We start from the raw sequence: 12,740 nt of genomic DNA, 5'->3' as shown, positions 1-12,740 counted from the left end.
TTGAACTGTAATTCTTCAGTTTGATAATAGCTGTTAACTGATAACTGTAGTTCTTCGGAGGATAATTTTAATGTTTTGCATGTCTTTCCCCATTCCACTTTGCCTTTGTTTTAGTTCTCACAGTGCAAATTCGGTTACTTTAAAACCATTCCATAAATTAATTATTTTAGCTTAAATTTCAGGTCAAAGCAAATTAAAATTGCAACCAAGTTTTCTAACATATTTTTCCATGTTCAAGTTAAACAATTGGACAGTTATATAAACCATTTTCCATTTTTAGATGTAAACATTAAAGTAATCTATTTTTATCAGTCACTTATGAGCAGGCTTATAAATATTTATTGAATATTTTGCAGTTCTAGTTGCGCATTACATTCAGTCAGCCTAATGGACAGGGGAGCTCTGTGAGTTCCTGATGTAGATTGCATGGCAAAATTTTCTCCTTCCCACAGAATTCACATGTTAAGAATAAATTACATTTTCAGGAGCCTGCTTAAGAATGGATTCCATTCTGCTGATCTAAATCCACACTTTTCCCCAATTGTCTGAAACTGTTGTCAGTGAAATGCAGACAAAATTGAATGTGAATAGACAGCATATGATGGTAGAAGTTCACTTGGATGGGTCCCAAATATAAACCAGTAGTCGAGTCCCTGTGCACTTAGCCAGTTTCAGTATTATAGCTATTGTATTCAGATACCAACTGACAACCCATCTGCCTTTTTTGAGTGACTGAATATATATTCAAAGGTGTCTATCTGTGCAAATGAAATCCTCCTCAAACCAATTCTAAGATTCAGCTATAACTTCAATACTGAGCTATCTTCACATTTCTTGACTAATTAGTAGTTTAAATGTCTATCAATCTTTTTCTTGATTCTGTTCAATGACCTTCGGTGTGGGTTTTCATTATAACCTGTATTTGCGGCAAAGGCTGATTCTTTCTTCAGATATTTGACCACTATGCGTGGTCGATCCACAAATCGTAGGCTTGACACCTTTCTGTCTTTACTTACGTCTGCCATTAATAGTTTTGGAGCAGCCTCTGTTACTGTGACATTTCCTACAAACTCAACAAAGTACTTAATGACCCAATTGGTGGCTGCAGATGTCTTTCATATGATGAGTATGCTATTTCTAATTTTTGAGAGTCATGTTGCCAGTCTAAGTTTCCAAAAGGATAATTGTGACAATACGATGCTTAAAAAAAAAGTAAATATGCTAGCGATACTCCTGTAACATCTGTGGAAATAAAGTATTGTGGTGAGCATTTGGTCCATAATGACAGATGAGGAAGCTCGTTGAACTCAACAACCATTTTATTGTGATAGACACAAAACAGACCGGGCATCATGACCCAGAGAGTGAACCCCACCAGTCTCACACAGACAAGAGAGGTGACCATCACACACCCCTGTTACAGTTAGGGCGACCCAGAAATACACAAGCAAATAACTGAATAACCCAAGCTAAAATATAACAATAAATGAACTGGAACTTCCCACCATAATCCCACAAAAGCATTTTAACACAAGAACAATAAACACTACTGGTCATTAGAAATGCAGGGGCGGGCTGTCAACCATGCCCCCACCAGAACATCACAGTGCGCCCACCCGAGGTGTCGGCCATCCCCGGCAACCCCAGAGTCCATAGCAAAGTCCAAAAGTTCCGGTGGGCGTCGACTCTACCGTCTTCGAGGCAAGAGGCAGGGCACCCAGAATGTCACTTACTTCCTTCAGCCACACTGGGTTAGTGGTGGCCAAGGGCTGACCCCTTCCAATGGCTTCCAGGCCTGGGGGATAGTCCCTTCTTCCAGAGGGGCAGTAGACCTATACTGGGGCCGCCACCATAAACTGCATTAGCACCCTAAACTGGCAGCCCAGCCCCTTCTGAGACTTGCAAGCGTCGCAGTACTGCACGAACAGCTCCACGTCCTGCCTGCATCCAGGCCAGTAGAAGCTTTCATGCAGCCTGCCCAATGTCTTTGCAATGCTGAGATGGCCAGCCCGTGCACCGACCACTGCACTTTGGTGTGGAACCCCCGGGGACCACCAGCTGTGAGAGATGTCTGTCACCATCGGACAACTGCCACCACCTGAACAGCAACCCGTAATGGACCTCCAACGATCCCCACTGGGAGAATAGGGCTTTGGTCCCTGGGTCCAGTGCGGAGACCTTTGTCCCCTCCGGCCGTCGTCCCACACTCGGCCATTCCTTCACCCGGGCCAACACGGGATCGCTCACCTGTTCGCTGCGCAGCTGCTGCTCCGTGGTGGAGAGGTTGACGCTGGCTGTCACTGTCACTTGCCTGTGGTTCAGCTGTGTTGTGTTGGGTCGCTGTGTGGTTGCTGCCCTGCCGGAGAGCCACGGCTTCAGCACCGAGGTAGAGTGTTGCTCCCGGCACATCCACACAGGCCGCCTAGCGGGACAGCAAGTCCAGGCCGAGGATGCAGGACTCTCGGATGTCGGCGAGCCACACCTCGTGCTCCACTGCGTTTCTTCCCACTGCGATACACAGCCTCCTCTTCCCTCGCATCGCTGCACCATCACTGGTGACCACAGCCAGCTGGATTGCCATTGTTATCCACCCAGGCGGGGGTGGCTGGTCCGTGTTGGGGAGAACACCGGAACAAACGGATGATAGTGATGATTGACACCATGTCCACCAATGCACGGCATCCGGTGCCCTCCACCATTCAATCCCCATAGAAGCCTTGCTCGTCAACCAAACAGCCGACCCAGAGGGGCAACAACAGAGGGGTCCTGCTGGAGAATTCGGGCAGTGCTCCCTCCCGGCATTTCCCGATGGCTGCTCTGAGCTGTGGCATGGTGCCGGTGTGGGGCAGTCCTGGGCCAAATGACCAGCAGAGATCGTTTCGTGACCTGTGGCGGGGTCAGCGCAGCGCTGGTTGGACCTGTTTCACGGGCTCCTCCTCACCCTCAGTGATACAAACTTGGGTTTGCTGCATGCAAGATGACACTGGAACACTTTGGGGGGCTAAAATTGCTTCTGCCCTCTCCATCTCGGCCAGCACTTTGTCCAGCGACGATGGCAATGTCAGGCGAATATGCTGCCAAAGATGCTCCAGCATCAGCGCCTTTACAAAGGCGTGGAGGGCAAGCTCTTCCCAGGCCACGGGAGGGAACTGGGGGTAGCCACACCGAGCACAGTGGCGAAGATCAGCTGCCAGTGCTCCCAGACTTTCTCCCAGATGGCGCCATCTGTTTCACAGTTCTTCCATCATTGCTTCCACCAACTGCTCAAAACGCTGCTCTAGCGCCACTACGAGAGTCTTGTAGTCACGCTGCTCCTCTGACATTAGGTCGAGGAGTGCCCACAGGGCATCTCCCTCCATTGCCAGGACAAGGTGCACCACTGACTCGGTGGAGCTCCATGTGTTGTGCCATGTGGCAAGTTTGACTTGCACCAGTTAAGGCTCCAGGGGAGCTTCAGAGTAGACCTTGAGGCATAAATCGTAGAGGCCCTTTGATCTTCCTCCTGTTCCAGCAGCTTCTGCCGTAGTTCCCATCCTCCCATGCATGTGGCATCTTGAGTTCTCCGGTGTGGGTCGCTATGGAGGTGAGTGATGTGCTCTGCTCTGTCCCCTGGGTTGGGGAGCCTGGGTACGCTGGCTCTGTCAGGGTTCCTGTGAAGGCACAATGCTCAGTTCCCAGGTCCTCCCTCCAGGTCTCGTTTTCATGAGCACAACCCATGGGTGCAGGGGAGGCATACTGCTCGACCCCTCATCTTATTCCCTGCGTCTTAAGGCACTCTATATGACATCGTAGCTCTTCAATCTCGTCATCGATCTCACATCCCACTCCTGATGCTAATGTGGCGAGCATTTGGTCCATAATGACAGACGAGGAAGCTTGTTGAACTCAACAACCGTTTTTTTTTTATTAAACAAAATATACTTTATTTAAAAATAAAATTATATACAATAATCATTCAATGACTTTCAATTCTTTACAGTTGTTTCCATTACTATCTTTACATTTTATTGTGATAGACACAAAACAGACCAGGTATCATGACCCAGAATGTGAACCCCACCAGTCTCACACAGAAGAGGGAGGTGACCATCACACACCCCCGTTACAGTTAGGGTGACCCAGAAATACACAAGCAAATAACTGTATAACCCAAGCTAAAATGTAATAATAAATGAACTGGAGGTTCCCACCATAATCCCATAAAAGCATTTTAACACAGGAACAATAAACAGTACTGGTCATTAGAAATGTAGGGAGGGGCTGTCAATTATGCCCCCCCACCCCCTCCTCCCCAAGAACATCACAGTATTGTTACTTCTAACTAGAACTTGGAAAAATAGTGGCTGTGAAAAGGGGGAGAGGTTGGGAAAACAAAACTAATATCCGTGATAAGGTAAAAATCAAGGTGTGAAAGATGACACAGATGACAGAAGGGTGACATGGCATCTGTTTGGATGATGCATAAATATGGGGAGCTCGGAGAAGAGAAACCAAAAAAAGTTGGAACTGCTATGCAGAAGGCAGCAATTGCTGAAAATCTAAAATTAAGGAGAATACTGTGTCACACATCAGGAATAGCCAGTATTTGAAAAGATTATTGATGCCTGAAACCTGAACTAAAGGCAGAAAATGACATCTGCAGGAGAAGAACTATTATCTTAGATTCATGTCTCCTACCCTACCATAAAAAACCCATATATAAAAAATGAGGCTGATTCAGCATTTAATAATACAGATAATGACTGCCTTCATGGTATCTTGTGGGTAGAAAATACTACTTTCTCAAAAAAATCTTCGCATTCTTCTCTGAAATGAGTGACCCATAATGCAAAACTGTGCCCCCCCCCCCCCATTTTAGATTTTACTATATGGAGAAGCATCTGCTTGGAATCAATACTGTCAGTTTATCTCAAAAATGTGTACGTTTCAAAAGATTGCCTCATTTTTCTGTATTCCAATGAGCATAGCCCCAAACTGCTGACTCACAAATCTTCTTTGTACATCTGCCCCTTCATTCCAGCAATTGTCCCAAGGAACTTTCTCTGCTGTCCCTCTTGATTATCTGCTTCTTTGTTTCTTTAAATAATTTGAAGCCATATTTGGTTGTATGTGATAAACTTTGGCATACTGTACTTTAGTAAACTAATGACACTTTATAAGTATATGTGATTAGTTGTTAGCATTACTCCAAAAGTCTGGAGTACTAGTGCAATTGTGTTACCATTATCCTGTTGTGCCTAGCCTGGAATATTGATGGATGATGGAATGCTTTCCAAAGAAAATACTTGAGGCAGAGATAGTTATAAACTATGTGAGAAAATTGCATTACTGTTTGGAGAAAAAGAGGAAAAGAGACAGGGGAGGCTGGAAAGGGGCCAATGTCTTACTTTATGATGGGCTTTGGCAAAGATTTTACATAGACACAATATGTAAATCCCCTCCTTCCAGGCAGTCAACTTTTGTGGTTACAGAATCAGAATCAGATTTATGATCACTGACATTGTTCTGAAATTTATTGTTCTGTGGCAGCATTACAGTGCAATATATAAAAAAGTTACATTAAGAAATATAAAAAAATAAATAGTGCAAAAAGAGAGAAGTAGTGAGGTAGTGTTCATGGATTCATGGACTGTTTAGAAATCCGATGGCAGAGGGGAAGATGCTGTTCCTAAAATATGAGTGCGTGTCCTCAGTCTCCTGTACCTCTTCCCGGATGGTACTAATGAGAAGAGGGTATGTCCTGGATGGTGAGAATCTTTAGTGATTGATGCTGCCTACTTGAGGCATTACCTTTTAAAATGTCCTCAAAGATGGGGATGCTGGTGCCTATGATGGAGCTGGCTGAGTTACAACCTTCTGCAGCTTTTTCTGATCCTGTGTATTGGTGCCTCCATCCTGTGATGCAACCAGTCAGAATGCTCTCCACAGTACATCTGTATAAATTTGCTAGAATCTGTGGTAATATTCCAAATTTCCTCACACCCCTAATAAACTATAGTCACTGTTGTGCCTTCTTTGTAATCTCATCAATATGTTGTGCCCAGGATAGTTTTTCAGAGATGTTGACACTCAGGAACGTGAAGCTACTCACTCTTTCCACCGTTGACCCCTCGATGAGGACTGATGTGTGTTCTCCTGACTTCCCCTTCCTGAAATCCACAATCAATTCCTTGGTCATACTGACATTGAGTGCAAGCTTGTTATTGCTTATATGATTTTAGTTCTATATGATAAGCTCATTATATCTTGGGGAAAATATTTTTACAAATATTGTTTCTTGTAGGAACACAGTTGACTCAGATGAAGCACGCAGAATCAGAATGCAAAGTAAGATTTTTCAAAGTGGTTTTCTTTATGTAGTTGTTATAGTTCATATTTTATATATGCATTAAAGAAAGTTTAAAATTAAATTTGTCTTACTTAATATTCCTTTTAAAGCTGTTAACCCAAGATATATTCTTCGCAACTGGATGGCAGAGTCAGCGATCAAAAAGTCTGAGAGGAATGATTTCTCTGAGGTAATTTTATTGCATTTAATGTTTTAAATTAGCTGCTTTATAGTAATCTGGTTTCTGAGCCACAATGCACTGTAAAACAACAATGGTTCAGTTCAGCGAGTGGAGGTCATTAGCTCCAGTATATTACTCTGTTTAGCTGGTGAAATTTCTCTTACAAACAGCTCTAAAGTAAATGCATGCTTTGTAATTCTGTTGCAAGTTGAGGTATAATACATGGTCTAGAAAAGGAAGGAAAAGAAAACAATAGAGTAAAATGTGATTGCTAAGCACCAGTAGAGGCAGCAGCCAGAGCAGTAAGAAACATTTCATTTGGACATCCTTCCGAAGCCGTGTATCATAGAAGGTCATTCAACCTTTATAAGCTTTTACTGGATTCATTCAATTAATTCAACTTCTGTTCATTTCCCTGAGGATTTTCCTATGAATTGGTGTGTACTTTACCGTTAGTCTTTCAGGAGATGCTTTCTGGATTATAAAATACCGTTGAAAATAAATTCTTCCTTCTGGTTCTTCTGTTAGTTCATGTGGCATTAGTTTACTGGTTATTGCTAATGTTAAGAATTTCTTCCTAGTCACCATAACAAAACTCTTCATAATTTTGAACACTGTATTAAACATACTGGTAATCTAGGATTATTGGATTTTTTCTAGTTATCCCACAAAGTATAATTTCTTTACATGTGATGACATCTTAAAAATATCCTCCATTTAGCTTTGGCATACCTCTTAAAATATTGTTCCTATATTGAAAGAATTAGATCATCTGAAGCTTAATCGCTGGTGTAAGCTTCTTTATTGGTGTAGGAGTTATGAATGAGCTCAATACTGTGGTAGTATTGATTGAATGGTCAGTCTAAGAAGGCTTTCCTTAGAAAATCATGCAATTGTATTATCAGGCTTAGATGAGCGACCCATCTAAATCACAACCAACTTACAGTTTTATAAGCTTGATTTCACCTGCTGGAGGGTTTGTCAACTAAACTTCATTGACCTGTGTTTAACTAGAGCTCTTCTTGCCATATCAATCAAATTCTGATTGAGAGCAGTTATTCTCACCTTTCTGCTGGAATTCAACTCTTCCGTCCATGTATTCGGCTCAGTGGTTAAAGCATAGAGTCGTACGGCATGAAAGCAGCCCTTCAACCCAATGGTCCATTCCAACTAAGAGTCTCATTTTGGCAACTCCCATTTGGCCCATTATCCCTCCATACTTTTCCATGCCAAGTATCTTTTAAACGTTGTTAATGTACCTGCATCATTTATTTCCCTTGATAGCTCATTCCATTTATAGACCACTGGCTGAATGTCAAAGCTGCCCCTCTGACTCCTATTAAATCTGTCCTCTCTGAACATTAAATTGCCTTCTAGTTCCTGACTGCCATCAGTGGGAAAGAGTCTGTTTGCATTCACCCTCTATTGTGTATGACCTGGAGGGGCACAGTCAGGATGAATGCATTAGATTACCTCTATTAGATCACCACTCATTCACCTCTTGCTCTTTCCAGCATAATGACACCTTTCCCAGGAATGACACAGTGGTGTAACAGCATTATGCTATTATAGTACTAGCAACCCATGTTCAATTCTGTTGCTGTCTGTAAGGAGTGTGTACATTCTAGCCGTGACCACATGGGTTTCCTCTGGGTGCTGCAGTTTCTTTACATTCCAATTAGCTGGAAGGTTAATTGTTAGTTGGTTAGTTGGTCACATGGGTGTAACTGGGCTGGAAAGGCCTGATACTGTAGCATATCTCTATGTAAATAGATACGGAACAGAAGATTCTATATGTGGCCTCGCCAACATCCTTTAGCACTTATGCCAAATGTGACCTTACCAATGTTTTGTACAACTGCTGAATTAGTGGTCAGGTGCAACTTGGCAATAATGTTGATGATTTTTTTTCATCAGGAGAAACCTTATTGAATAATACTTTGTTGAGGTAGATTTGTTCTATAGATAGAACACAGTTGAGCAATTTTCTATTTTATTGATTAGATACCAGTGTGATAATAGCACTGCAACAAATAGTTTTTGGCCAGGTGGCTGTTAGTGTTTTGCATTGTTTTACCAAGCCACCGTTGGATTTTCATTAGGAGCTTTGCATTTGTTGTGCTCGGTGCTCTCAGCTGCTTCTGCTTTGGCTTAACATTAGTATCTGTAATGCCGAGGTCCAATAGTTTGTGATGCTGCAAATGGCCAGGATAGTGCTAGGCATGATGGGCAATTACCTGCTATGCCACCACAAAGATGAACAATACCACAGTATCTTTAAAAGTACACTATACATCCTGATTTGTGATTGAACAGCCAGCTGCAAACCCTCATAAGAAACCTCATATTCAAACATAGAACTAAACCCTCTCCTTCATCGTATTCCATTAATGCCCCATGTGTGCTTCATAATTCACACTGTCTGAATTGGGTAGATCATATCTGTGAGATTGTTTGCCATGTGAATTAATCTTTCTGAATTAATTAGCATCCTCTACTAAATAATCACATACTGCACATTGACTCACTACAGAGAAACCTATTCAGTTTCATTTCCCTGGACTTTGCCCTTCCCTTGAAAATTACTTAATCCTCGGTACCAATCCACTTTTGAAAGCCCTAACTAGTTTAGGAACTCACTATTCTGAAGGGTTTCCTCACAAACCCTTGTTTTTTTTTGTTCTTCACTTTAGAATGTGACCCCTGGTCCTTGAGCCATATGCTAATACACCAGCCCTTCCCTTTTTTACTATTATTTAAATCTATGATAATCTTGTACACCTAATAAAATGTTCTCTCAGCTGTTGTTAAAAGTGAATAGTCCAGATTTTCCAGTCTAACTTTGTAAATGAAATTATTCATCTCTGGAATCACTTATCTCTTCCACATCCTGTCAGACTTTTCATATTCTTCTGACAGTATGGTGAATTGTGATAATCCAAATAACATTTTCTAAAGATTCTTTTTTATAAAGTCCAGGAATCCCTAATGCCTCTTTTAACACATCACAAATACACCCTGCCACTTTTAAATATTTATGCACTGTTTCTTATGCTCTTATGCACTATCTCTGTTTCTCCACATTCTTCAGAAATGTGCTACTAAACCTGTATTGCCCCTTCTCATTCTTTCTACCAAAATGTATCACTTCACAGTCTGAGTTTTCATCTTTCATCTATCTGCCTGTTACTGTCCTACTCTCTGTCTACTGCATCTACAAGCATGGTGTCATCTGCAAATTTTACCTGGCATATCCAAATCTAAGTACATAAATAAATAAAAAATAGTACTAGCAGTGAAACCTCGTAAACACCACTGCCAGCCATCTTCTGTTGGACTTAGGAGTCCTGAGACAGTCCTTCATTAAATTCAACGCTGACTGGCAACCCCTGAGACACCACTGTTGCCAAATCGTATCTATCCTCTGTTGCTCCTTTGGATTCATCAGCTGCAAGGAGAAGGGGAGCGTGCTACGTGGGCAACAGCTTGCTCTCTACGTTGTACTGCCCTGGCTTGCATATCATGTAGACAGCTAGGATGCAATATCCATGCTTGACCCCAACCAACGGAGGACCTCAACCATCTTCCATTAAGAAAAAAAAATACCACAATTCTTTGGTTTTGTTTAGAAGCCATTTTGTTTTTTCCTTTTCAGTGTTGCAATTGACTCTCTTTATTTCAGAGCTTCAATTTTGTTAATTAGTATGTTACTTCATACCTTATGTTGTGTTTCATATAGACTATGAAGAAGGATTGAAAAGAGTAGTTGTAAACTGTAGGTTGCAGAAGGAAAATCAGTGACATGCTTCATTTTATTGACCAGCATTGTTATTAGTCCTTTGAGCAGCTGCTGGACTAACTATTGCAAATACTCGAGGGGGTTCTCCAGTTCTTACCATACCACCTTCCCTTTCTCTGATGGCTCCAGCTAAAATATAGTTACCATAGGTATTTGTAAACTGGCTAATCCTTGAATGTACTGAATTCAGTGATAAACACAGATGATGGATGGAAGTCTTAGCTTCCAGACGCTGAACTTGACGAAATAGTAAATCTGAATATTGAGTGGAATCCCTACAGATTCTCATTCGTTGAAAGGTTAGGAAAAAAATTGAAAGCAGAATGAAACATAGTTAAGTGACTAACTATTTTGTGCATTTGAATATATTAATATACCATATTGATATGGAATATTATATTGATCTGAAGTCTACACAGAAGTTAACTGTGCAGCTTCTGGTTCCAGTATTATGTGTGAAAAATGTTATGTTCATTTCATTTTCCTAATAGGTTCATCAGCTACAGAAGATTTTACGCCATCCTTTTACAAAGCAGACAGAAGCAGAAGGAGCAGGATATTCTTCTCGTCCTCCTCCATGGGCTAAAGACGTTCGTGTCAGTTGTTCCTCTTAATGGTGAAAGTAATTTGGAACAATACCAGAAACTGATAATTGCATATTTGTGAGTCTTTAAAGATTTGTCTAATGAGCAAAGTTTGCTAAATAAAATTGACTGCTTTTTATGGACATTGTTGTAATGTTGATTCATTTTAAAATTTTAAAGATAAAGATTAGCATTATTTGTCACATACACATAACATTGAAACATTCATGAAGTGCATTGTTTGACAGAGGAACCCCATGTATTCACAGAGAGAGCATACAAACTCCTTACAGTGTCACTTCAATTGGATGTTATAAGGCAGCAGCACATCAATGACATTTGGAGACAAAGTTATTATTGACCTGTTTACTGAACTATCGAAGAGAATCAGCCTTATCCTTGATATTTGTAGAACAAAGAACTTCTATCAATATGCCCACACAACAAAATTCTACCCCCTGAGCAGGAAGGCACAGAGTCGACTGTACTTCCTTAGAAGGTTGGCGTCATTCAATGTTTGTAGTGAGATGCTGAAGATGTTCTATAGGTCAGTTGTGGAGAGCGCCCTCTTCTTTGTGGTGGCGTGTTGGGGAGGCAGCATTAAGAAGAGGGATGCCTCACGTCTTAATAAGCTGGTAAGGAAGGCGGGCTCTGTCGTGGGCACAGAACTGGAGAGTATGACATCGGTAGCAGAGCGAAGGGCGCTGAGTAGGTTACGGTCAATCATGGAAAACCCTGAACATCCTCTGCATAGCACCATCCAGAGACAGAGAAGCAGCTTCAGTGGCAGGTTGCTATCAATGCAATGCTCCTCAGACAGGATGAAGAGATCATTACTCCCCAATGCCATTCGGCTTTACAATTCAACCGCCGGGGTAAGATATGTTAAAGTGCCGGGGTTAGGACTGAGCTTAAGTTACCATTCAATGTATTTTAGTAAACTATTTAAGAACTTTTTAAAAGCTATTTATTAATGCTTTTTGAGAGGGTGATTTTAGATGCCTATCATATTTATACTGAGTTAAGTATTGTTTGTAATTAGTTTTGCTACAATAAGTGTATGGGACATTGGAAAAAATGTTGAATTTCCCCATGGGGATGAATAAAGTATCTATCTATCTATCTATCTATCTATCTATCTATCTAAAATCTTTGTAACTACCTCTTCTCATTAAGGGCAGACATCAGTGATGAAATTCACCATTCCCTCCAGTGCACTGGCACAGATTTTGGGTTGTTGATGAAAAAGATATTTGAAGAACAAGACTTTAAACCCACCACCACGCTCATGGTCCACTGGATAATAATGATCCCTGTCCTCTTGCATGCTTCTGAGCATGGGAGTACCTACAGTAATTTCCTCGCAGCTTTTGAGTGGAATCATCAACTTATTGTCTGCACCATCCTCCAAATTCATGGGTAAGATGAGCCAAACATTGTTAGTATCCTCTCCCAGACCAACATCTCTAGCACTGAGCTTCCAATTTCACTCATCCACCTCTTCTGAAGGGACTGCAACATTCATGTGCCTGTCTCCAAATTTCTGATACAAAGATCCTATTTCAAGCTTCATTAAGGCAAGTGACTTTTACAAGATCAGAGAAAATGATTTGAGTGTAGCAATGTGCTACACACAGCGCTGAAATAACGACACACAGTCGGTAAGTCATTTCGAGACTAGTTTATTCAAAATTCGTGGCGCTGGCATTTAATCCCTAGCGCCCGCCCTCTCCGGGCGGAAATGACGTCAGAGGTGCATTACCAAAGTCTCCCTCCACGCGCTGGCTATTTGTGAGCCGGTTCGCCTGCGCAGAAAGTGGTTTGCCACATAACCCCCCGCCCCCAGAA

General features: G+C 41.8%; 1 protein-coding gene across 3 annotated transcripts in view; it reads left to right on the top strand.

The window, feature by feature from the left end:
- LOC140732281 (protein adenylyltransferase SelO-like) overlaps nt 1–11,035 on the top strand; it is a 73,202-nt gene extending 62,167 nt beyond the window's left edge. For all 3 annotated transcript variants that reach the window (XM_073054688.1, XM_073054687.1, XM_073054686.1), the window contains 3 exons: nt 6,284–6,327; nt 6,439–6,518; nt 10,800–11,035. In XM_073054688.1, the coding sequence (XP_072910789.1) occupies nt 6,284–6,327; nt 6,439–6,518; nt 10,800–10,922 (247 nt within the window). In that variant the 3' untranslated portion in view covers nt 10,923–11,035. The remainder of the gene's footprint in view (nt 1–6,283; nt 6,328–6,438; nt 6,519–10,799) is intronic.
- The last annotated feature ends 1,705 nt before the right edge of the window (nt 11,036–12,740 follow it).

Source organism: Hemitrygon akajei, chromosome 8, assembly GCF_048418815.1.
Source record: "Hemitrygon akajei chromosome 8, sHemAka1.3, whole genome shotgun sequence".
NCBI classification, from domain to species: domain Eukaryota; kingdom Metazoa; phylum Chordata; class Chondrichthyes; order Myliobatiformes; family Dasyatidae; genus Hemitrygon; species Hemitrygon akajei.
Note: the sequence above shows the minus strand (reverse complement) of the source record. Positions and strands in the feature narration are given on the sequence as shown.